Source organism: Esox lucius, chromosome 17, assembly GCF_011004845.1.
Source record: "Esox lucius isolate fEsoLuc1 chromosome 17, fEsoLuc1.pri, whole genome shotgun sequence".
NCBI classification, from domain to species: domain Eukaryota; kingdom Metazoa; phylum Chordata; class Actinopteri; order Esociformes; family Esocidae; genus Esox; species Esox lucius.
This window is the reverse complement of record NC_047585.1, coordinates 8,066,863-8,092,813: the sequence shown is the minus strand read 5'-3', so window position 1 is coordinate 8,092,813 and position 25,951 is coordinate 8,066,863. Positions and strand designations below refer to the sequence as shown.

General features: G+C 38.0%; 1 protein-coding gene across 2 annotated transcripts in view; it reads left to right on the top strand.

Annotated features, from left to right (window-relative positions):
• cpne1 (copine I) overlaps window positions 1-21,217 on the top strand; it is a 29,536-nt gene extending 8,319 nt beyond the window's left edge. For both annotated transcript variants that reach the window (XM_020055544.2, XM_010882107.5), the window contains exons 2-16: window positions 2,256-2,387; window positions 4,231-4,410; window positions 4,579-4,653; window positions 4,750-4,821; window positions 4,943-5,026; window positions 6,582-6,671; window positions 8,398-8,496; window positions 9,274-9,360; window positions 9,462-9,521; window positions 9,759-9,892; window positions 10,216-10,270; window positions 10,341-10,392; window positions 14,850-14,983; window positions 18,931-19,167; window positions 19,390-21,217. In XM_020055544.2, the coding sequence (XP_019911103.1) occupies window positions 2,256-2,387; window positions 4,231-4,410; window positions 4,579-4,653; window positions 4,750-4,821; window positions 4,943-5,026; window positions 6,582-6,671; window positions 8,398-8,496; window positions 9,274-9,360; window positions 9,462-9,521; window positions 9,759-9,892; window positions 10,216-10,270; window positions 10,341-10,392; window positions 14,850-14,983; window positions 18,931-19,167; window positions 19,390-19,503 (1,605 nt within the window). In that variant the 3' untranslated portion in view covers window positions 19,504-21,217. The remainder of the gene's footprint in view (window positions 1-2,255; window positions 2,388-4,230; window positions 4,411-4,578; window positions 4,654-4,749; window positions 4,822-4,942; window positions 5,027-6,581; window positions 6,672-8,397; window positions 8,497-9,273; window positions 9,361-9,461; window positions 9,522-9,758; window positions 9,893-10,215; window positions 10,271-10,340; window positions 10,393-14,849; window positions 14,984-18,930; window positions 19,168-19,389) is intronic.
• The last annotated feature ends 4,734 nt before the right edge of the window (window positions 21,218-25,951 follow it).

Sequence of the window (25,951 nt, the reverse complement as noted above, 5' to 3'; positions counted from 1 at the left end):
TTACAAAAAAATAAAAATATTCAGCTGACATGCAAACAAAGCTGTTTTAGCCCTTTTCAAGGAACTCAGATTGAATCCCAACCTGCATATTTCAGTATGACAGCAAAGCAAGTGAGACCAAAAAAACAATTGTACCATCTCTATTGAATGTTTATGAAAGCTAATGATTTTTCTCCAAATATTGCTTTTACCTGCCTGTGTGCTTGGCTCAGGGCCAATACATTGGGTTCTAAGAACAGGGAGTCCTTTAATAGTTGCTTAGCGCCGAACTCGTAGAGAGAGAACCAATTTGACTACACACATCAGTTGTGATGTATAGCTCTTTTCTATTGACTTTTTTATGAAAGCTTGCTTGTCTTCCCAACTTTCCTTCAAAAGCCATTTCCTCACTTCTCTATTTGAGGCCTTTTCTCAATTTAGTTCTCAATGTAATGGTTCTTGCCCTCTCCTTGATAATCCATTTAGGTGCGATGTTTGGAGAGGAGGGTGGAAGAGACATGAGACATGAGAGAAGGTAGAAGATATACGAAGTGGCAGTTGAGGCCTTAGATGCTTTTATGGAAAGAAACTATTGCCATATTTGCCAAATTTGTAAATTTTATGTTTAGGCTAGGAATAGCCATTGCAGCTTCAATATGTATACCTAAAACATAAGGAGTGCTGGTATCTAGAATTCAAATTTCTGCATTTTCAAAACACAGATGTGCTGTACAATATAGAAAACCTTTCAGTCAGAACGTAGCAAAAATACTTATCTTGTATACTGTATCAAAGTTTATTCAGTTTGTCATTTAAAAAACCCTAGTAGAAACACATTTCTCTGAACAAATATAATAAAAGGTGCCTGAAATTCTTTATTGTATAATTTCTACCCTGCTTGATTTGAAATCCTTTTTCAATTTTTTCATTTAAAAAAATGTATGTGTCTCATTTCAAAAGAAAACACTTTTTCAGTTGCTATGTCAACTTATTAACACTTTTAGCCCCATATGAAGTTTTAATGTTTTACAGTTTTTATTTGTGTTTTGATGGAGCTTCTACTGCAGCGATTTCACCATGCATTCTGTGGGACTTGCAGAATGAAATTCTCACTGTAACCCCCATATCTAAAAATTATTAATTACATATACACATGTTAATTTTTATTACTTCTTGAATAGCATGTGAAACTTAGGGGTGCACTGTTTGAGACAGTTGGTAGACAGCAATTTTCATTTTTAAAGCAAAATAAAGTGAATATACCTTAACTTGGTCACTCTAGGATTCTGAACTGGATTCTTGCTTATTGACTTACGGTGTACATTTGTCCTTGTCGTTGGTTCTTGTCCTGCTGAATGGTGGATACCTCTCTGTGTATGATGCAAACTAGACTCAAGCTAGTTTTCCTCTGGGATTTGTTTTGTGTTAAGCTCTATAATTTTTTATACAGTGGTTTTGGGTTAGTCTGCAGTTTCATTTTCTGTAGACTATACACTACGTATCAAAAGTTTCAGAAATTCTTTTTCCGTTTTTTATTGAAATTCACACAGTTTAATGTCTTAATGTACTATGAAATTAAAGCATAGAACAAATAGACAATTTGACAGACAAAACATTTATAATGGAATTGTTTTGTTTAACAAAATGTAATCTACAATTTTGAATCATCGAAGTATCCACCTTTTGCGAACTTAACCGCCGAACGCACTCGTGGCATTCTGTCTACATTGGAATCAAATGTTTTTCAGGAAAGTTCTTCCCAATGCTGCTGCCGAGGTTCCCACGTGTTGTACCTGTAGGTTGCTTTGTTTTCACCCTTCTGCCCAGTTCATGCCAAACCAGATCAACGACGTACAAAAACCCTTTGTGATGATCTAAAGATTTCTTCAGTAGTCTTATTTTGCCATCTTATCAGTGGCTTTCTTACTGCCAGTGAAACCTCACGCACAAAGTCTTCTCTTCACAATTAAAACTGAGACCTGTTTACCTGAACCAGTGTAAAGCTGTCTATCACGTGAGCCGTCTATCACGCAAGCTGTTGACTCTCAGAAACCTGTCTTCTGTTGTGGCTTTGGGTCTGCTAGATCTCTTCCTGTCAGTTTCCTCCAGTATCCAAGTGCGTTTTAATTATGTAAGAAACTGGATTCACTGCAATGTCTCTAAAGGAAAGACCTACAGTTTTAAGGGTTGTAAGGATCTGTATGTCTGTCTTTGTTAATTTCCTTTTTCTTGCCATGAGAGTTAATCCAACTGACAAGTTACCTTGTATTTTTCAGATGGCTACTCAATGTGTGTCGAAGGTAGAGCTCTCCATCTCATGCAACAATCTTCTTGACAAAGATGTTGGATCCAAGTCTGACCCCCTCTGCGTGCTGCTGCAAAGCATTGGTGATGACAAGTGGGTCGAGGTATGTGGAAAGTAGTCAAACTAATGAAATGACATTCAAGCGCATTCTTGCAACGTGAGGGTTCTAGGTTCTGTTTCCAGGGGGGATCTGTGTTCGTTGCTCAGGGTAAGTGTGCTAACCTTAAATCTATAAAAAAGAAAATATATAAGATCTAAACATTCCTCAAAACATCTTCTAAGTTAAAATAATGGGGAGAAATGCATTTATTGTCAGTCGCTCTGGATAAGTGCCTGCTAAATAACTAAAATGTGAAATAAAGAAACATGTTAATAATAGCCCTGAAGATAAGGTAATTAAAAGCACCCTTCTTCTGGAGCAAGTTACATTTTTCTCAGTACAGAAACAGTATTTAAAACCACACACACAAATTGACGCTAGACTTAGTCAAGTCTTTAACACTCACCCAATCCCCCATTGAAAGATCAGCTACACAACATTGTAACTGGTTGTAATCAAGCCTAGTCTTCAGCATGGTGAAGGGAAACCTGTCTCTTGGCTAGGTAGACTACTCCAAAACTTGTTTCTAGCACTCACACACACACACGTTGCTATCTAAATGTGGACACATTGATCTCACTTTTCCTTTTCCTGATATAAGCCTTAACCTAACTATAACTTCAGTAGCCTAATATTCATGTCTAAACATAATCTAGTCCTAATGCCTATAAATACATCCTTATGTTTCTGTACTCACCGTTACATCAGAGACCTTTGGTCATTCATAACAGAAACAAATCCTTAATGATGTAAATCCAAATTAATCATCATTTTGCAGCTAAAACAAATGAATATTAAAGACCAGGGTCAACCATACATTTTCTATCATTTTGCTATTGCTGTAACCACTAAGCTTCCTGTTGCGCTTGTGGGTGGTCCATAGAATTAAACCCACTATCCTTGCGTTGCAATGCTTCCTAAAGATCTCTGACAATATTTTGTTTGTGAATCCTAACGGTCTGGTAAACTTGACAATTCTAACCCAATTTCCTGCCACAGATATGAATAACACTTTGATGTAACTCAATCACATGTTGCAACTGTCAAAAACAGCAACAGCAGTGAATCATTGTTCAGTGCCAAACATGGCATAATGTTTGAATACCCTTTTAACCAGATCAGAGTTGTCCTAGCTACACTGCACATCAGTAGTAAATCAGCTATGATAAAAAAGTTATATACCGAAGTCTTTTTTTTTTTTTAAGGTTAGCAGAAACCATTTACATGTATAATCAGGCTCTGCTGACTAGCAGATCCTATTGCCGAAGTATCTAGCAAATAAAGGCTAAATCTGATGGAAATTTGTGTAACTGTCAGGACAGCATGTGTTGCTGTAGCATGTTTTGAATACTTGTCGTGGCTTTCTACAAATGTGATCAGTTTCTGACTGACTCATAGTTTTTTTAAAGAAATGTAACAAAATGTATTGCAATAGGCTCTATGCCAAACGGGACAAAAAGAAGAAAATGGATGTCCATATAATGGATGTCAATGGAATTTGTTGCATGATGGAAAATTCAATAATCAATAAACAAGTATACAGTACTTTTCGATCCCGCCTAGAAAAATCCTGGAAATTGATGACCTGTGTTGGTTAGAGCCGAAAGTGTACCAGACCTTTCATTTAATTTTGTTTACAAAACCTTTATTCAATTTTTTGAAGAATTTGTCATATTTGACATTGGTGATTAACAGTTGTGCTACACAGTTATGTACCCTTTATAAAGCATACATTTTAGATACTTAAAATTTTTTATAGTGTGTGTTTGTGTTGTACATGCATCATTAATAGGTTGCAACATTTGCGCTCTAAAGGTCTTTTTTAAACCTGTCTCTGTCTCTGTAGTTGGACCGTACAGAGAATGTTAAGAACAGCCAGGACCCTGAGTTCTCCAAGAAACTGCTCCTGGACTACTACTTTGAAAAGGTGCAGAAGTTAAAGCTGTGTGTCTATGACATAGACAACAAATCAGTCGATCTGAAGGATGATGACTACCTGGGAGGGTTGGAGATCACACTGGGACAGGTAAGGATTTAAAGATGTGTGGATTAGTTACTCTTGATGATACCTTGGGCTGCTTTCTGTTAAGTTTAACATAATCTAATGTTTTTTTCTGTATATGATATTTTCTACGTCTGGTGTGAGATATTCTACATATGGTATGCTTCCAACAGACAGACATTTGCCTTTCAGATTGTGTCCAGCAAGAAGATTACCAGACCTCTCCAACTGAAGCAGAGTAAGCCTGCAGGCAAAGGCACTATTACTGTAAGTACCTGCTGGCTATGTAATTGTAAGTGTTTGCAAAAATCATGAGGCAAATGCTTTGTCCTGATCATATTAATTTGTCTGTGTGTTTTACAGATTAGTGCTGATGAGATAAAAGATAACAGGGCCATAATGCTGGAGGTAGAGGCAAAAGGCCTCGATAAGAAGGTACAATAAAGAGACACTTTAGTGCTCAGTCTTTTCAAATACAAAAAGGAGTCGCATACATTGTGTTTTGAATTCTTTCCTCCCCATTATTTCCTAGTGCTCATGGCTTTTTCTCTTGCAGGACTTGTTTGGGAAATCTGATCCATTTCTAGAGTTCTTTAAGCAAGGAGATGATGGCAAGTGGCAGCTCGTACACAGAACAGAGGTAGAATGATTGTGTTTCTAAAGAAACATATAGTAGCTGCAACCTAGTATGTTTTCCGGAGTAGGCATTTAGAAAGTATTTGCCCCTTTTCTGGTTTTTAGCATTTGAAATGTTTGACACTGAATGTTAACAGATTGATTTTAGTGCCCACTTTATTAGTTACACCTATGTAGCTTTGGGAATGACCAAACTTTGCCACCAGAACAGCCTGAATTCTTCATGACATAGATTCTACAATGTGCTGGAAACATTCATTAGGGATTTTAGTCCATGCTGACTTGACAGCATCATGCTGCCCCTGTTAATATTTTGGCCACACATTCATGCTGCGAACCTTCTGTTCCGCCTCCTCTGAAAGGTGCTCTATTGGATTGAGATCTGGGGACTGTGCAGGCAGTTGGATAAGTTGAATTCACTGTCATGTTTGTAGAACCAACTTGAAATGCACACTTTGTGACCTGGCACATTGTTCTGCTGGAAGTACACCACCGTTCAAAAGGGGCACTTAGAAATGTCCTTGTTTTCGAAAGAATAGCAAATCTTTTGTCCATTAAAATAAAATCAAATTGATGTTGTAAATGACTATTGTAGCTGGAATGGGCTGAATTTCAATGGAATATCTGCATAGGCGTACATGGAATTTGACAGAACTCTTGATACAATACTATCACGATACTTATACTATACGATACTATCACAATACAATTATATGTATTGCGATTTTCATGATTCTCAAGAGTCTATGTATTGTGATATATAACCATTTGCAAACAGTTCAATCATACTTCCAAAGACCAAATTCTGCACTGCTCAAAACAATTAAGGGAACAATTATCACAGTATAACCCTAAGTCAATTCAACTTCAGGGATATCAATCTATCCAGTTAGGAAGCATAAGTGATTGTGGATCAATGTCACCTGTTTTGGTGCATATGAAAGTGACAACAGGTGCACTGGAGAGACAGTAAGACAACCCCCAAAAAGGGAATGGTTTTACAGGTGGTGGCCATTGACAATTGCTCTCTCCTCATCCTTTGTGACCGATTCTTCTCTGGTTTTGCATTTTGCTAGTGCTCTTGTCACTACTGGTAGCATGAGGCAGTACCTGCAGCCCATTCAGGTTGCCCAGGTAGTCCAGCTCCTCCAGGAAGGCACATTCATATGTGCCATCGCAAGAAGGTTTGTTGTGTCTCCCAGTATAGTCTCAAGAGCATTAAGGAGATACCAGGAGATGGGCTGTTACATGAGGAGATCTGGACAGGTCTATAGAAGGGCATCAACCCAGCAGCAGGGCCAGTATCTGCTCCTTTGTGAGAGAGGGAAGAGGAGGAGCACTGCCAGAGCCCTACAGAATGACCTCCAGCGGGCTACTGGTGTGCATGTTTCAGACCAAACTGTCATATTCCTCCTCTGTCTTCTGTCATCAAAGTGTTTTCAATAAAATCACTGAGTCATTTATTGGATAATTTTGTGTGAAATTCACATGCAAAAAATGTATTTACTCTTTTTATTTTAATTTAAATTTTTTAAATATATATATTCTTTTCTTTTTAGGTTGTCAAAAATAATCTGAGTCCTTCGTGGAAGAAATTCACAGTGGCTCTGCAAACATTCTGCAACTCTGATATGAGTAAACCAATCAAGGTAAGAATAGCTGAAAGACCACATATCTATGGACAGGTACCAGAATGTAGAGACCACGTGCTATAGAATCTGTTGAGTGATAGATTTTTACATGTTATTGGTGAAATGTTTTCCTCAAAATAGGTTCTGGAAGTAATTAGACACTGACAAGTTATTTTGGTCAAGTTACAGTTAAATAATGATCATGGGCAGTCTCTCAGCTTTATTTTGAGACAATTAAACAATTGACTCAAAAGCTGTTTCAAGGAGAGGTGTGGGGTATTCCTTCATTATTTCTTCATCCATTAAGCAGGTGAAAGGTCTGGAGTTGAATCCAGGTATGGCATTTGCATTTTGAAGCTGTTGCTGTGAACCTACAACATGCGGTTAAAGGAGCTCTCAATGCAAGTAAAACAGGCCATCCTTAGACTGCAAAATAAATTCCATCAGAAAGGTAGCAGGAACATTAGGAGTGGCGAAATCAACAAATTGGTACATTCTGAGAAAAAATAACATACTGGTGTGCTCTGCAACACAAAATGGCATGGACATCCACGGAACAGTGGTGGAAGATCGTAGGATCCTTGTCCATGGTAATAGAGAACTCCCTTCAAAACATCTATCCAAGTGAAAAACCCTCTCCAGGAGGTAGGCATACCATTATCCAAATCTACCATAAAGAGAAGACATAAAAGCATATACAGAGTGTTCACAATAAGCCTCAAGAATAGAAAGCCCAAATTAGCCTTTGCCAGAAAACATCTAAAAACGCCAGGCCAGTTCTTGAACAGCATCCTTTGGACAGATGAAACTAAGATCAACCTGTACCAGAATAATGGGAAGAAAAAAGTATGGTGAAGGCTTGGAACGGCTCATGATCCAAAGCATACCACATCATCTGTAAAACACAGTGGAGGCAGTGTGATGGAATGGGCATGCATGGCTTCCAATGGCACTGGGTCACTAGTGTTTATTGATGATGTGACAGAAGCAGTCCGGTGTATTCTGAAATGTATAGGGATATATTGTCTGCTCAGATTCAGCCAAATGCAGCAAAGTTTATTGGATGGCGCTTCACTTTACAGATGGACAATGACCCACTGCAAGTGTATGTGTATGAATATTGTTGCAATTCCTAAACAGTTCTTACAATATTTTTGTTTAACCCTTGAATTAAGGCTGAAAGTCTGCACTTCAATTGCATCTCAGTAGTTTCTTTTCAAATAAATTGTGGTGGCGTACAGAGCCATAATTATGAAAATTGTCAGTGTCCAAATATTTCCGGATTTCTTTATTAGCATTATACTCTCACCACCATGCGTCACTGTTGGAATGGTATTAGCCAGGTGAAGCAGTACCTTGTTTTTCACTAAACATAGCACTTCGCATTTAGGCGTCCTTTAGACCTACCTGTCTCTCAGTATATAACCCAACAAAATGTTGAGATGGTCTGAATACTTGTCTATGGCATTTTGTATGCATGTTTGGTTTTGGAATAATGTACACCCCTTTTTGTTATGTAAATTTGGTCCTACTGCAGCCTCAGGGCTTACCTATATGTCTGTGTTACTGGCAGGTTTCTTGTTATGATAAAGACGAAGACACTAGTTCAGATATGATAGGCGAGTTTACTTGCACTACTGCCCAGATTTTGGATGCTCAACAGCGTGCGGTGAGTCAGTAAGGGATTATGTCCTTTTTCCTGTCTCTTAAACTCCTTCCCTCCCATACCCCTGTTCTTTCCCAGGTCCACTGCTCTGATTATGATAGCGATGGCACGCATGACCTTATCGGCGTTTTCCAAACTAATGTCTCTGAGCTGCTGAAAGCTGGCCATGTTTCCCCGGTGAGAACGTCTTGCTTTTTCTTCTTTTCTTTGCTTCTTTTCTTTTTTTGCTTTTTAACTTTTGGCTTGCCTTACTTTGAATATTCTGTCTTGCATGTGTCCCACTTTGCATTAATGGTGCTCCCAAGGCACCCTGTCATGAATTTAAAGTTATTGCTGTATTTAATTATCTTAATCAAAGACCTAGACAGTAGCCATTTACATTAGTCACATATTACAACCCAGCATTTAATTACTTGCATCGTTGCGTGCTGCACTTTCTAAATGTTCAAATGTGCTAATCTTTTGAAAGATAAAATCATGATTTGTTCATACAGTAAAGTGCTTTTTCCTTATGAGTCTGTAAAGATGGTTTCTGGTATGTGAATACAATTGCTCTGGGAGGAAAAAAAAATATTGTTTAATTTTACTTTGTTGGTTCTTAATTGAAAAAAGAACAATTATTTGAGTTAATTAGTATTTTCACAAATGTTCAACTCCCTCCTCTGAGCAATCACTCTGAAGACCATGAAACCTGAAAACCATTAACTTGTTCATTATTAACATTATTTTGTAATGTAATAGTTACTTGTTGCTCTGTTGAAATGCAATTTGATTTCATGAAAAGAGAACGAACTAAACAAGCTAGCCTACTACCTATCTTTACACAGTATATTAACTAGTATAAGAGTAACTTAACGCAGTGTTTCCAACACAAGCGTTTAGTCATGGTACCGTATGTAAAAAAATTTGGGAAGGTGTTCATTGCCCACTGTGACTCTGTTTACATTTAATAAGGTGGAGTTCAACTGTATTCATCCAGAGAAGCAGAAGAAGAAGAAGGGTTACAAAAACTCTGGAGTAATTATTTTCAAGGGCTGCCAGGTAGGTCATAACTTTTAAATGTAATCAATAATTAGCCTTTAGGTTTTACCTTGAGTTTTTAAACATTGATTATTTAAAAGCAAATGGTTTTTTTCTCTTAGATACAGACACAGTACACATTCCTGGACTATGTAATGGGAGGTTGCCAGATAAACTTTACGGTAAGGAAATAAAAGGGTTCAATTTGCTTCTATTTTCATGTCTAAATTATTTTACTAAAAGTTATTCATGGGAACAAACTAAAACCAGCATCTCATTTTCTTGTAGCTCACCATTTCATACATTCTTTAAAAAAAAATGTTTAACACTAACATTTTTACATTTACATGTTATATTCCTTTAGAATAAATTACTGTTTATTTTCGGTATCTATCTAATGGATATCATGCATCTTTAAGGTGGGCATTGACTTCACTGGCTCAAACGGTGACCCTCGCTCCCCACAGTCTCTGCATTATATGAGTCCGGACGGACTGAACCAGTACCTTTTGGCTATCTGGTCAGTGGGCCAGGTTGTCCAGGACTATGACACGTAAGCAATGCATTCTGCTCAATAGAAGGCCCAAGAGGTAGAGATGGCCATGTTCTGATTCCTCACCCTTTCTTGGTAGTGTATGCTAGGGAAAGAGATTCAAAGTACAGCAAGTTTAGGTCATGAAAATATCTGGCCGTAAGGGTAGTTAGGAAGTTGTTAATTCCGTGGAGGTGGAGACCTAAATGGATTAACAAAGCAGATTAAGCTTTTTAATGTAACTCAGTATTGTGGTGTGGATATCATCTGTCCATATTTTTTAAGTTTTCCTCTTTCATTTGATATTCAACTGAGATCTCATGTGGTTTTATCTGCTTTCTCAGTGACAAACTCTTCCCTGCCTTTGGATTTGGAGCTCAAGTGCCCCCACACTTCAAGGTTAGATCAGTGAAAAATCTGAAAAATAGGTTTAGTATATAGTTAGTAAAATCTGTTATTTATCCTGCAGGTATCGCATGAATTTGCATTGAACTTCAATCCAAGTAACCCTTACTGTACAGGTAAATATTTTCCTTCAGTGAAATGTTTAGGCAAAATAAATATATATTCTGTATTTTTTTTATACATCTGTTGTGGATTGAGAAAGCGGTAAATTTTGCATTGTGATGATTACAATGGATTGAAGTATGCTATTTTGCAAAATGGCAAAAATGAATCTGTATCTTTAGACATTTTTACAAATTACTTAAAAAAACAAGTCCAAAATGCAATTATTTATTTTGTATTCTTCCAATTTGTTCGAGCATGCTTTAATTAGGTCAGGTTGTTTAAGAAATGTGACAATGATGGAGATTTAGTTACTGTTTTTTTTAATTACTGTCCCTTCCTCTGTTCTCCATACATAACATCAGTATGTTTCCTCAGTCAGGTAAGTCTCATAACGAAGGGCAGTGATTGGTTTGATGGGTAACTTCACTGAGCTGCAGAACAGGAACAAAATTCTCAGTGATGTCACCATAAGGACATTACTGATTTTGTAACTTAATTCCCAGGCTATTGCACATAGTGTCAATGAGCCTGGAACACCTTCCATTTGAAGTTGGCCTTGTGGGACGGGCTTTGCTAATTAATGTTTTTAATCAGAGCAAATAATAATACCGCAAGGCGTGGCTCCAAATGGTGGCGTGTAGTCAAAAATATTCCCAGTGACTTATGACTGAGAAGTATATCCTCTACTTTCCAGCTACTTCATTTGTAAATAACATACTTTTGGCCATATAGTATATGTGGAGTCCCTTACTAATTATTGACTTCAGTCACACCCATTGCTCACTGGTGCATAAAATCCAGCACATAGTCATAAGATCTCCATAGACAAACACTGGCAGTACAGTGGGTCGTACTGAAGAGCTCATTGACTTTAAAAGTGGCTCTGTCATAGGATGCCACCTTTGCCACAAGTTAGTTTGTGAAATGTCTGCCCTACTAGGTCTGCCCCGGTCAACTGTAATTGCTGTACTTGTGATGTGAAAGCGTCTCGGAGCTGAGTGCTGAAGCAAGTACTATCTAAAAATCGCTTCCAAACTAGCAGTTCCAGACTGCCTCTGGAAGCAACGACAGCACAAGAACTGTGCATCAGGCGCTCACATCAACATGCGCAAAGCCAAGTGTTGGCTGGAGTGGTGTAATGCACGCTGCCACTGGACTCTAACAGTGGAACCATGTTCTCTGGAGTGATGAATCACGCTTCACTATCTGGCTGTCTGTTGAACGAATCTGAGTGTGGCGGATGCCAGGAGAACGCTATCTAATGGAATGCATTGTGCCTACTGTAAAGTTTGGTGGAGGAGGAATAATGGTCTGGGGCTGTTTGGGGTTCGGGCTAGGCCCCTTAGTTTCAGTGAAGGGTCATCTTAATGCTACAGGATACAAAGACATTTTAGACAATTGGGTGCTTCCAACGTTGTGGCAACAGTTTCCTGTTCCAGCATGTCTGTGACTCTGTGCACAAAGCGGGGTCCATAACGACATGGTTAGACAAGGTTTTTGTGGAGGATTTCGAGTAGCCTGCACATAGCCCTGACCTCAACCCAATTGAACACTTTTGTGATGAATTGGAATGGTGAGCCAGGCTTTCTCATCCAACATCAGTGCCTGACCACACAAATTGCTCTTTTGGCTGAATGGGCACACAATTCCCAGAGACACTCCAACAATCTTGTGGAAAGCCTTCCCAGATGAGTGGCGGTTATTGTAGCTGTAAAGGAGGGGCCAACTCCATATTAATGCTAATGGTTTTGGATTTGGATATCCAGCAAGCTAAACTACCATTAAAACATTTGGGGTCTCTTAGAAATGTCCTTGTTTTCGAAAGGAAAGCATTTTTTTTGTCCATTAAAATAACATAAAATTGATCAGAAATACAAACATGTAGACATTATTGTAGATGGAAAGGGCTGATTTTCAAAGGAATGTCTACATAGGCGTACAGAGGCCCATTATCAGCAACTGTGTTTCAATGGCATGTTGTGTTTAATAATCCAAGTATATCATTTGAAAAGGCTAATTGATCATGACATTTTTCTTTGCAATTATGTTAGCGTCACAGAACACTGTTGTGCTGAATAATAAAGCAATAAAACTGGCAGAAAACAAGGACATTTTTAAGTGACCCCAAACTTTTGAGCTGTAGTGTCGGTGTGATGGTCAGGTTTTCACATTCTTTTGGCCATCTAGTGCAGTGGTTCCCAACCAGGGGTACTAGGACCCCCGGGGGTTATTTGGCCTTTCCACAAGGGGTACTTAAACACTCATGACACATAGGCTTACTAGTGAAATTAACATGTGGGGGTACTTCAGGGGTACTCCAAGCAGTGCAAAATCTTTTTGGGGGTACAGCAACTGAAAAAGGTTGGGAGCCACTGATCTAGTGTATCTGAGCTAGCAAGCTGCTGGCCTCAGGAAGAAGTATGAATACCTCCTTAAATGTTGTTGTGTGTTGTTGTGTGTCCAATTTCAAGAAATTGGACAGTTGTTTGAATAGTAGATGGCAGAGAAATGATCAACTGCAATTTAAGATTGTGATCAACTGCAATTTAACCTAAATGCCAGTGAAGAGTACAAATATACAGAATAAAAATATTATATCCTACTTGCAACTAGGTTTAACAATGCTGTTTGAAAGTATTTTGTTTATGTATTTGTTTAAGTATTTGTTTTTGGAACTACGCTACTACAACATTTATTTTTGCAGATTAGCAAAGAATGCATCTTTAGGTTTTCACTGTATCATTAGGTCACAGGTTCATTATTATTATGTCACGGAAGGTGCCATACTATGTTAGATTAGATTCAATTGAACTTTATTGGCATTGAACAAGTAGAAGTATAGTACAACAAAATGCAGTTGGCATCTAACCAGAAGTACGACGAGAACAGTGCAGAACATTTCCAAGTGAAACTATTAAGAATAATGTGTGTTATAGGTGTGATGTATAAATGTGCAGGTAAATGCAAGTAGAAATGGCTATTCTAAATGTGCAAAGAAGGCAAATTCAATGTGCAAGGTAGCATGTGCATCTGAAATGCAGGGATAGCAGCAATGAGGTTCCCAAGGTAGACCATGTACATGTAACAACTGAACTTCCTTATCAGACTTTGCAAGGCAGTGTCAGAGTCCAGTAGTACAAGGAGAGTAGTGCAACAAGGTCCCTGAGAGGCAGTACTAAGTGGTGGGCGGGTGGTTATGGTTAGTGTTCGGCCACAGAGTTTAGCAGGGTTGAAATAGCTGGAAAGAAACCTTTTCTGTTGGTGCATGAACAAAAACCTCTACTGCTTGCCTGATGGTTGGAGGGCAAACAGTTTGTGGCATGGATGTGAAGGGATCCTGATGATGCCATGCACACCGCTTGCACTGGAGGTCTACAATGGCGATTTTCACCACGCATTGCAGGGCCTTCCGGTTGGCCACAAAGAATCCACCAAACCTGACTGGTGCAGTTAATCAGAATGCACTAGGTTGTGCCGCAGGAAAATTTCACAAGGATCTTGTGAGACAGACAGGCCTTCTTCAGCCTCCTCAAAAAGTACAGGCTCTGCTGTGCCTTTTTGAAATGGGTTGAGGTGTTGAGGGTCCAGGAGAGGTCCTCAGATGTGGACACCCAGGAATTTGAGTCTGGGCACACGCTCCACCTCAGTACCATCGATGAGAACTGGGGTGTGACTATAGCCATTAGACTTCCTGTAATCCACAATGAGCTCGTTGGGTTTCTGTGCATTGAGGGCCAGGTTGTTGTCAGTGCACCATGCTGCCAGGCCCTTGTCCTCCTCCCTGTAAGCTGACTCGTCATTGTCACTACCACCGTGGTGTCGTCTGTGAACTTGGCGATGATGTTGGAACTGTGTACAGGAACGCAGTTGTAGGTGAGGAGGGAGTACAGGAGGGGGCTCAGCATGCAGCCTTTTGGAACACCAGTGTTCAGTATCATGGTGGAGGATCTGAAGTTGTGTAATCTGACAGACTGGGTTCTGTTGTTTAGGAAGTCCAGAGTCCAGTTTCAGAAAGAGAGACTGATCCCAAGGTCATGGAGTTTGTTGACCAGCCTAGAGGGGATGACTGTGTTGAATGCTTAGCTAAAGTCTTTGAACAACATTCTCACATAGGTGTTGGTTTTGTCCAGGTGGGTCAGGGCAGAGTGTAATGCAGTGGAGATGGTGTCCTCTGTAGACCTGTACTGTACAGCTATGTGCAGTTGTTGCAGATAAACATCAAAATCTGGATCTTTGCCAGCTAAGAAATTTGAGAGGAGCCTTCTCAAACACATTGTCCAATGTTCAAAAATAACAAAATTGCTGTTGATTGATCTCAAAACCCCCTTCATCACCATGATTCATCATTATTTGTAAATCAGTCAGTCACAGTTTACCCATAATACTCTCTGGTTTTTAAATTTAAAAAAGACCTACAGTACACAAAGAAGCTTAAACTAATGGGGCCCTGCTTGCTGATGTGTTTCAGGGATTCAGGGGATTGTGGAGGCCTACCGCACGGCCTTACCTCAGGTGAAGCTCTATGGTCCCACCAACTTCTCTCCCATCATCAACCATGTGGCTGGCATCGCATCAGTGTCAACGCAACAGAACAATGCATCTGTGAGTTTAGGTCACATTGCAGCACTTTTCTTCCCTGTCTCCTTTCTCTTCCCTGCATGATACATCTCCAACATGCCAGTGTAAATTCAAACGCTATGGAAATGATTATGCAAACTAAGAAGTCTATCTAGCATTTTATTCTGTGTCTTATAATGTAAACAAGCCAGATGAGTCCAGAAGAGTAGTTATGTTTCAGGTTTTCTTAAACAGAGGCTCTGGAATTTTCCTTCAGGATTTTTCAGATTAGCAAGATGTAGCACTTTCACAAATCTGAAATGCAAGGGCTGTAAGACCAGAAAAAGCACTACAACACTCTACTGTGTCTTGGAAATCAACCCAATATTACAGCTCCCTTTTGTGTATCTCCGGTTGTACCTTTTCATCGAATGTGGAGGAAATACAATATGGAATTACAACTGTATCCTACTACACTGGCTCCAAAGCTTATACGATGTGGCAGGGCTCAAAGTGTCAGGGATAACAAAGGTAAATAAAAACTGTGTCTCCTCCAGTGATTCAGACCCCTCAGATGCGCTAAATCCTTTCTATACTTGCTTAGAGGTAAACAACAATGAACCTTCTATCCAACACAATTGTGTGATCTGGTTCTCTATGGTTGATGCACAGGCACCTCCAAAATTACAAATTCCCTTGGTGACGTTAATATTGCACAACTATTTGTCTCATCCAAAACATTTTCCAGTCCATTTAAAATATATTTTGAGGTAGACATGAAGTTAACCTTACTTACCCACTTTCCACCTTTTAAAATATTGCAGGTCACATTGAACATTTATAAAGTGCAAATAGAACTTTAGCAAATGCCAATAATGTTTTCTGACTATCTTGTAAATTTTTGTACTCCGACTATTTGTCAATGCATTTTCCCTTCATTCCCTATGGGACTGGCAGCGTGAATATGCTTCCAGTCAAAATATATTTTTTTCTAGCTTTTAATGCGCAACAAAAATATGTATTGCTGGATGAATAAAATATATTATTGGGTTGTCTGGTTTGTCTTTACCCCACTTGTTCTCTTTGCAAAGGAAAATGAAATTTGGATTTCTCAAACTCATTCAAAGTGTATTCTAGTTTTGGGGCAAAGAGGCAAAGATTTTACCATGGAATAGAACATCAGTTATATGAATGCAGCATGATCATTGATGTACCATGGAGTACCCTGCCGTTCAGGACCTGCATACCAGGCAGTGTGAAATAAGAGCCCTAAACATAATCAATTACTGCAGCTGCCCAAGCCGAACACTGTTCCCTTTGCATCTTTTATTATTAAGGACAAGGAAAGTGGTAAGAGTGCATTAAGACTTAGCCAACTGGACCCTGAATATTTCTACTCAAATGGCTTCATGGGGTAGTCACCTGGAATGTTATGCCTTGTTAAAAGTTAATTTAGCATTTTGTTAGAAATAAGCCATTTGTATAGTGGTGAAATAATGATTGCGTGCCCGGTCGTCAAGGGAGATAGTAATTCAATTATTTATTGCAGCATGATTGTCTGTTGTCCATGATATTACAGACTTGATGTTAACAACTCAATCTCAAAGAATCTTCTGGTTGTCCTGTACTTTATAGACAGAATACACAACACAGCCCATTGGCTAATTACTGTCGCGCTTTGACTGAATGTGACTTCCTGTGTACGGATAAACTGATGTTATTTTGTTATCTAAACATAACAAGCATACATTCATACAGTTCTACACTTCCCCCCATCATACATGTAAGAAAAAACATTACATGTTTGATAAAACATTCAATTACTAATGAAAAGTGCAATTCAATTCATAATGAAAAGAAAACACTTATGTTACAAATGATTAAAACAAGACAACTAAAAGAAGTATCTGACCAACGAGGTCCGATTATTCCTCAAATGAAAATGAATGTAAACAAGACAATTGATACACCCACTCTGACACAACTCAACTCAATGTATGACTGTCATCAATCCCTCCCCCACCTCAGATTATAAGGGTCAAGAAACATATTGACTTCAACAGGCTGCTATCAGTGTTAACGGTGTTCAGCAGAAAATCTGACAAAATGTAATATCATGATTGAACAGTCCCCCAAAGTCCATGGAACAGTCAACCCCCCCCCCCACCCCCTTGTCCATATCATGATCCATGGTACAATCTTTTAATAGGGCACAATTCTACCTTTAATAGTGAAGGATTCCCTATCCCAACAGAGCATAACAGCTATGAAAGACCAAAACTGCCAAAATTCAAAATAAAATAATAAATGAATGTATCAATAAATATATTTATACACAAAAATATAATAAATGCATTAATCAATATTATTTCCATATTTAATTCCTTAATCATTTATTTCATTTTTATTTGTTTCCATAATCTTATTTCTGTATATATTTATTTCAGTATTTATTTGCGTATTTTATGTATTTCCTTGTCCTTAAGCGAATGAGGGGGCGGGACTAACAGTCAGATGTAGCTATCAAACCCAGAGCAGCAGGTAGAATCAGACTGTAAAGACAGTGAGTGCTGTTTTAGATCCTTGGCACATCCCTGTGTTGCCAATCACTATTTCTAGTTTAGGCACATGCATAGGTGACATAAATAAGGCATTGAATAGCTGAGAGGAGTTTGCGGAAAAACACAACATTTTCGCCAAGTGAACAGGCTACGAGAACGGCGCATCTTTTTTCAGGCCTGTCCCAGGAGACCTTGCATTGAAATTGGTTCATTTCAGTGCCAGTGCATAGGGCCAGAATCATAATTTAAGTGATCGTATTTTTCCCAAACTCCTTTTTCTATTGACTGTAGGGTTTAAATTAGCTGGCAAATGCCGGCTTTTCGTTGGTAGGCCTATCAGGTCTAGTTGTCTGGCAGATGAAAATAACGCTCAGAGAAATTACTCCCACATTCAAAATAGTCACAAAAACCAAGTGCTATATGGAAACTGGCTCTCATGAGGACCTCTACAGGAAAGGAAGACCCAAAGTTACCTATGATGCATTGGATAAGTTCATTAGAGATACCGGCCTTAGAAATCAGCAATTAACTGCACCCCAGATTGTGAAACATTTATTTAAGCTGCAGAGTTCAAGTAACAGACAAATCTCAACATCCACTGTTTGGAATAGATTGCGTGAATCAGGCCTTTATGGTTGAATGCAAAGAAAGACAACAACAGGACAATGACACAAAACACAATGACCCAGGCTGTGTGAGGGCTGTTTAAGCATCTGTGGGAACTCCTTTAAGACTGTTGGAAAAGCATTCTAGGTGACTACCTTGTGAAGTCCAAGAGTGTGCCAAACTTGAAGAATTTTTTTGTTTAACACTTATGGGTTACCACACATTTTCATATGGGTTATTTCATAGTTTTGGTAGTCTTATATTATTCTACAATGTGGAAAATAGTAAAAATGAAGAAATAATCTAAAAAGATTAGTCCAATTAGTAGTCCAGAGTAGTCCAATTGTATGAGAAGTAATGTTTGACTATTACTTCTCATACATAAACAAACAAATTCACTGCTGCAATTATATTATCTAACCTGTTGCTTTATTACTGTACCATTACCCATATGTAAATCCAGTAGCTACCTCGACTACATCAACCTGGTACAGGTATTCCCTGTATACAACCTTGTTATTACTTATTGTGTATCTGGTTAAATGTATTCTGTTTCTGTATTTAGCCACCTTAGAGTAAATACTTGTATTTTTATTACATCTTTCTTGCTTTCTTATAGTTTGCATTGTCGGGATAGGGGCTTATGCATTTCACAGTAAAGTCAACACCTGTTGTATTCAGAACTTTTGCCGAATACAATTTTGATTTTGACACAGAAAAACACCAATTTAAAGGTGGAAAGCGGGGGGTATTGCCATGTATAAATAATGTTTTGTAAACTGAATGAAATTCAACAACTTTTTGTGCTTTTTTCATATTGCTCAGCAATACTTTGTCCTGCTTATCATCACCGATGGTGAGATCACAGACCTGGACGAGACTCGGGATGCAATTGTCAAGGCTTCACGGCTGCCCATGTCAATCATTATCATCGGGGTGGGTGAAGCCGACTTCAAGGCCATGGAGTTGCTTGATGGAGATGACGGAGTACTCAAGTCACTGACCGGCGAACCTGTCGCCAGGGACATTGTGCAGTTTGTACCCCTCAGACAGTTCACCAATGTATGTTTCTTTTCAATTTTTGCTGTTATATTATTATGTAGTGTGTTGTCAGTACCATTATCACACCATTTAGGTCAGATGAGCATCATGTTTACACCAGTTTATATAACTTTGATGTTGTATAAACTCTTAATACATCTCTATTGAGCTTGTTTTTAGCTCTTGCTTTGATGCCCTGCCCTTGGTGCGCCTTCCTTCAGACTGTCCTTCTGTTTTTGGCAGGCCCCTAGGGAAGCACTTGCCCAGAGTGTCTTGGCTGAAGTGCCCAATCAACTTGTGTCCTACTTCAGGATGCTGAAACTGGATCCAGTCAATGTTCCTGCCCTCAAGGTGTAATGGAGCAAGCATACCGTAACTCCAATGCACAGCATTCCTAACTACACAAGGGTCAGACCACAGGAATATGAATCAGCCTACTATCAGATATGATAATCAAATCCTGGAATTACATCACACTGTATCCACGTCTGTTTTTTGTTTTTTTTACCAAATATTACAATGATTACCATATTTTCTATTTACTACAAACGTATATATTTAGAATTCATTGCTGCCCTAGCTATTCTTTCATTCCTTTGACTTCTTGACCAAGCGTAACCCAAAGTTCAAGAAGGGTTATAATCCAAAATAGGGTGAAAGGAGCTGCCATCCATGAAATGCAGCTTCAAAGCATGACATTTGTTGACTGATAACAAAACAGTTTAACTAATGGGATATCTTTTAAATAATAATAAAACTAATTTCATAATGTTTACAAATGCAAAGAGCTTTCAATGTTTAAATTGTTTTCATTTGTGGCCAGCTTGTGGATCAGCAATTGGAAGTCTGGCAAAGCACCGAAGTAAGACTAAGTTTGAAGTGGTGGCTTCCAGTCTATAAGTGCCTTTATACATTTTCTAACCTAAATCTGTTTTATTAGAATGTATATTACTTAATTGAAAGAAGATTTCCTCTCACCTTTTTTGTATTTCTTTTGTTCTTTTTAAGTATTACTCTACTTTAGAATGTTGAAGGTACGCAGGGATATTGTATGTAAATGCACGAATGTCTTGACAATTACATTTCTAGATGTTTTGTAATTATCACTGTATCTCTGAGTATTCTGCTACTTAAAGGGATAGTTTGTCCAAAATTCATATTTTTCAGAAATTTCAGATCTTGAGTTAAATTCAACCCGCTCTGCAATTGGAACAATAACTCAGCCTCTCTCGAGTCGTATTTTGTGAGAATCAATGGATTAACTTCGCTAATGAGACATGCAATTTCTGCAAGAAACATTTTAATACAGAGGATCGTGACCCCCGTTCGTTTAGAAGAGGACTAAGGGTGAATGCAATTCCATCAAGTTACCCAGATCAACCCGTGTTGACAAGACAGATTCTATGTAATACTTCTGATTGCTGTGTTATAATACACAAAGTATACATCGCCTCAGGATATTCTGGGCCTGGGTTGGGATTTACGTGTTCACCATCGCCGAGGTGACTGAGGTGAATATCAAAGTGTAACTGACTTTCTAGCTATAGAATACGAATGTTTGTTTACTGTGTATACACTAGCTCATGGATTGATACAACTGTGAACAAAACCGACCCGGAAACACAGGAAGCATCTGTTTATTTGAAATGAGAATTATACTGCGAAAAATGAAATCGTTATTTCGAGGGACATCATGTTCTTTGAGGTTTTTAGAGTAGTATTCCACTTGCAATGCAGCTTTGTGATAAAGGTATGTACGATTTCTGTTCCTGAGATTTGTTCAATGCTAACAATGCTAATAACTGACTGAGACAGAGCTGAATAATGGATTGTTTTTAAAAAATGACTCCATGCCTTAAGGACCAACTGGAAGGAAGGGGACTGTCATCGAAATATGATTTTGGGACAAACTATCCCTTTGCATGGCTTTTTGCTTTGCTCATTAACCTCTATGCAACTCTATGTTTTTACTATTAGTGCATTTAACATTATAAAAGCTAATTTAATAAACTGCATTGCACTTAATAGGTTTGGGAAGCTGATAAAAAAAAAAAAAAAGCTAACATTTAAACATAATATGAGAATATAATATGCAATAGATTGCTAAATGTGTCTACCAAAGAGACAATACTTGCCTTAGAGTAATGCTTTAGAACTTCTCATGAATTATTTACTCCTCCTATTAAAAGCAATATAATCAATATATAGCTATTGATTAAAGTTAAAATATTAGGTGTATCTGATACTGGAGTTTAATTAATTATTGGATTTAGAAGTGGATTTAATTCTACAAATGTTGAGTGTTTTTTTTCATTACACAAGGTTGTGGGATCAGTATTTTGTTAGTGATACACAGACAGTCATGGGAAACGTAATGGGATACAGAATGTATCCATTAAAGAAAAAAACCACTTGGTTACGGTAGTGCAATCATATGCTTAGTCAAGCCTCTAATTGTGTCAAATCTGTTACAAACAGCAAATGCATCTAACATGTTTGTAGTGTCAAGCTTGAAGTAGTAACTGCATGTTACAAATATGGGGCCAAATGCTAAATAGTGCTTGATTCTGACATCTATTATATTAATTTCATACTTGCCCTCAATAGAAAAAGGTTTCAATTGGGAATGCTGGGCTGTCAAAAAATTGACCTATAGCTATCGCAGAAGTTGTTGTATATGATAAAATCCTATTTTAGTTGTTTTCATTTGCTTATCTGGCACACTTAACCCTTTGTTAGAAAACAGCTGAGATTGACTTCTTTTGTAATAATTTGTGCACTGTGTTAATAATTTACCTTCACCAACCTCTGACACGTTATCGGAAAGAAGAAGGATAATTTGAAAGTCTATTTCTAGGTTTAAGTTTTTTGTGATTTGTAACAAGTCTATTGATGTTTTCTTGACAGGCTGCATAACATTATGCCACACTGAAAAAGCCACATTCACATTACAAAATTCCATGATTCTTCTTTTCTATATCATACATATTCATGTGCATTTTATTTACAAATAAAGGAGTCCTATACAACAAATGTATTGTATTTTTGTTTATTTTTAAGATCCTCATGGTTAAAATGGCTGTACCAAGGACTATTAGTAAATTGAGTGCCTATTGAGCAATCTAGCATTTTATATTAGGTAAAAGGGTTCATTGCTGTTCCGAAATGCACAATTGAAATAAAACAATTAGAATTTTAATTATGAAGGGGCTGACTGCAGCTCTCTGCAATATACTAACGTTATAATGCAAAAAATAAATTGAAGATATGGGGTAGACAAAATAATGTAAACACTTAACGATACATTAATCTCTAGGTCCGGTGTGTATGGGGGCGTTATCATCCTGGAATACTGGAACATCATAAGGGAACTATATGCACCATTAGGTTGCGCCTCGTCCTGTAAAAGGGTCTCATTTGTTGGTCACCACACAACCATGCATAGCAATCATTGGACCCAATGATTTGACTTCCTATGGCCATTACGGCTCCCCCGCCACCTTTAAAAGTCAGCAGCAGATATTCTGGGCTGAAGGCTTACTTTGGTTTCCTCCAAACGTAAACTCATCTTTATAGGAAATAGGGTATATTACTTTTTCTATTGCTCTGGGGGCCAGGGTCCAAACTGTTGTTTGTAGATTTGTTAATTGGCAGTTGACTCAATGTGGCCTCTGCAGGTCCACTTCAAAGTAACAGCCTCTTTTCAAGTGGTATTTCTATTATTTTGTTCACTCCTTCTATATTTATATTAACATTGCATTTGAATATGCACCAATTTACAAAAATTATCAGTAACCATGCTAATCTGTTGTTTTTAGATCAGTGAGCCACAAATTAAAAATGACACATTGTTGTTTTGATCCTCGCTGTTTGTGGGAACTCCAACTTGTTTCCCTGTAAAACCTTTCACTTCTATTAGCATTTTATTTTATGTTATTGATTTTATAATTTTACTAGTGTTTACTTGGATTTACTTTTGGATTTACTGTTTACTGGACCGCCGGCCTAGAAGAGCGAATGTCTCTTACTAAGTGAATGACTGACTACCCCCTGTTAAATAGCTTAATGGTTAGAGACAAAAGCTATGGAACAACAGGTCCCGTGTTCGCCTCCCGTAACATTCAAATCACATTAATGCCAGAGGATTTGTTCAGGACAGACAATAACTTCGCTGGCTACAACATTCAGTAGCTATGTAACAGAGGTGTAAATAACCTTTCATATTAAGTTGCTGCTCAAATATGGTGATATATTCTACTGTTGATTATTTTATCAATGTATGTTGGCAAGTAACATAGATGATTTTGACTGACTATTGTTTATTTAGTTAAATAATGCACATGGCCCTACATCTCTCCCTGCTCTATAACACCTGATTCAAATGATCAGCTTGGTATCAAGTCCTTGATGAGCTGCATCAGGTGTGTTAGGGCAGGGAGAGATCTGAAACATGCAGGGCAGAGTGCATCCAGGAACAGGACTAAGAAACACTTCTATGGTACTGTGCACATCATCCTGGGAATTCCAAATATTTAATCTCTCCTTTTTTATCTGTCAGTAGAGTGATAAGATGCTAGCTCTGGCCATCTGGCACATAACTAATATTTTGGGGAGCCTGGCCTGGAGGGTCTTTCACACATTGCAACCTTGTTACACAACATGCAACCCTGTTATTCATTTATTTTTCATTAACGTAATTTATAAATCTAATACAAATTGGTAACAGGGTTGAAAAAAAACAGCTCATTTTATTAGCTTTAACAACCTGAGGTGGGAAAGGTTACACATCTTTCATTATGTCTTTGTTGAAATAAAAAACGAAGTTCATAAAAAAAAAGGAACTCCATTCGTGGGAAGTGCCAGGTAAACTTCAGACTTCAACTGTATGCACCATATGACAAGATACATCACTAATGAGCTGTAGGCTAAGGAACAACTCTATAGGCCAAGCTCAATTGCTTAATCCCCCAACCTGTGGAAATACTAAAACAATGACAGTAGCCAGACAAGAAATCACTGGGACAACAAATGTACAGTACTAGTGAAACATTTGTACACACCGACTCATTCAAGGGTATTTCTTAATCTTTACTATTTTTTACAGTCTAGAATAACAGTGAAGAAATCAAAACAAATATCACATATGAAATCAGGTAGTAAGCAGTAAAATGTAAACAAATCAAAATACATATTATATTTATATTTTACACTCTTCAAAGTTGCCACCCCTTGCTTTGGTGATAGCTTTGCACACTCATGGCGTTCTTTCTACTGGCTTTATAATGTAGTCATCTGAAATGCTTTTCCAACAGTCTTGAATGAGTTCGCACATATGCTAAGCATTTGGTGGCTGCATTTCCTTCACTCTGCGATCCAACTCTTCCAAAAACATTTCAATTGGATTGAGGTCTGGTTATTGTGGAGGCCAGGTTATCTGATGCAGCAGCACCACTCTCCTTCTTGGTCAAATAGCTTGATTCACATAGTCTCCTCTGAACAGTGTGATGGCAATTCCATAGAATATAACCCTTACTAAGGAAGGTAAGACAGAGATCAAATGCTCTTAAACACAATTACAGTTTATTATATAATATTTGCAAATAGAGACAAAGACAGTAACACAATATCTGTGAGTCTGTCTGAATAACAGTTCAGAAAATCTCCTTTTTGTATAGGTATAACATCTCTCAAAATAACTGAAATTTCATCAATACATATTCATCTAGTCTAAACCAGTTAGGTTTATTCCTCTTACCAGTTTCTCTCTCCACCCAAGGTTTGGCCAAATGCAGGTTGCCCATGTCTTGTCCCTCTCTTAACTAGACACCAAGAACATATCTTGCATTCTTCCTACTTGACTAAATACAGGTGTGGTACCTTTCTAATTAGCCCAATACAAAACAGGTAATGCTTTACTCCCCTATAAATCGGTAAAAGGCACAAACAAATTTCAATAACAACAGTTCATGTTGAGATGTGTCTGTTACTTGACCACTGTGAAGCTTTTATTTGGGCTGCAATCTGAGGTGCAGTTAATTGCCTATTTCTGAGACTGCTAAATCTAATTAACTTCTCTTTTGCAGCAGTGGTAACTCTGGGTCTACCTTTCCTGTGGCTGTCCATTTTCATCTTATTACTTGATATTCCAATAGAAGAAAGTTCTGAAAATCTTCCAGATTACCTGAACTTAATGTCAAATGTAATGATTTACTGTAGTTTCTCTTTGCCATTTGTCACGATGCGATGGAGGAGGAATCAGGCGCAGGCAGAATTGCATTCATATGTTGAATTTTAATATAAACAAACACCAAATACAAAATCAAACTGAATGAAAGCAAAAGGGCTGAAGTTATACAGCAAACTGAAACTCACCACTTATGTGTAGAATATAGTGACAATAATCAACAAAAGAGGGGAGCAGAGGAGATACATTTAAACACATATTGATGGGAAGATTGGGACCTGGTGTGCATGATTATGGGAGACAAGACAATGAATGTGTCCGGGGTGAGTTCATGGAGTGACGGGAACCGGGTGGTGCTGTTCATCACCATAGTATGGATTAGATTAGATTCAACTTTATTGTCATTGAACAGTACAAGTACAGTATACCAAACCTACCAAACCGACACAGAACAACTGAATGTTTGAAACACTATATGAAGGAAAAAAACGTCTAACCTTCACAACCTTTTAAATAAAACGCATTCTGGGTGACTACCTCATGCAGTTTAACACTTGTTTTGGTTACTTTGTGATTCCATGTGTTATTTCATAGTTTTGATGTCTTCACTATTATACTACA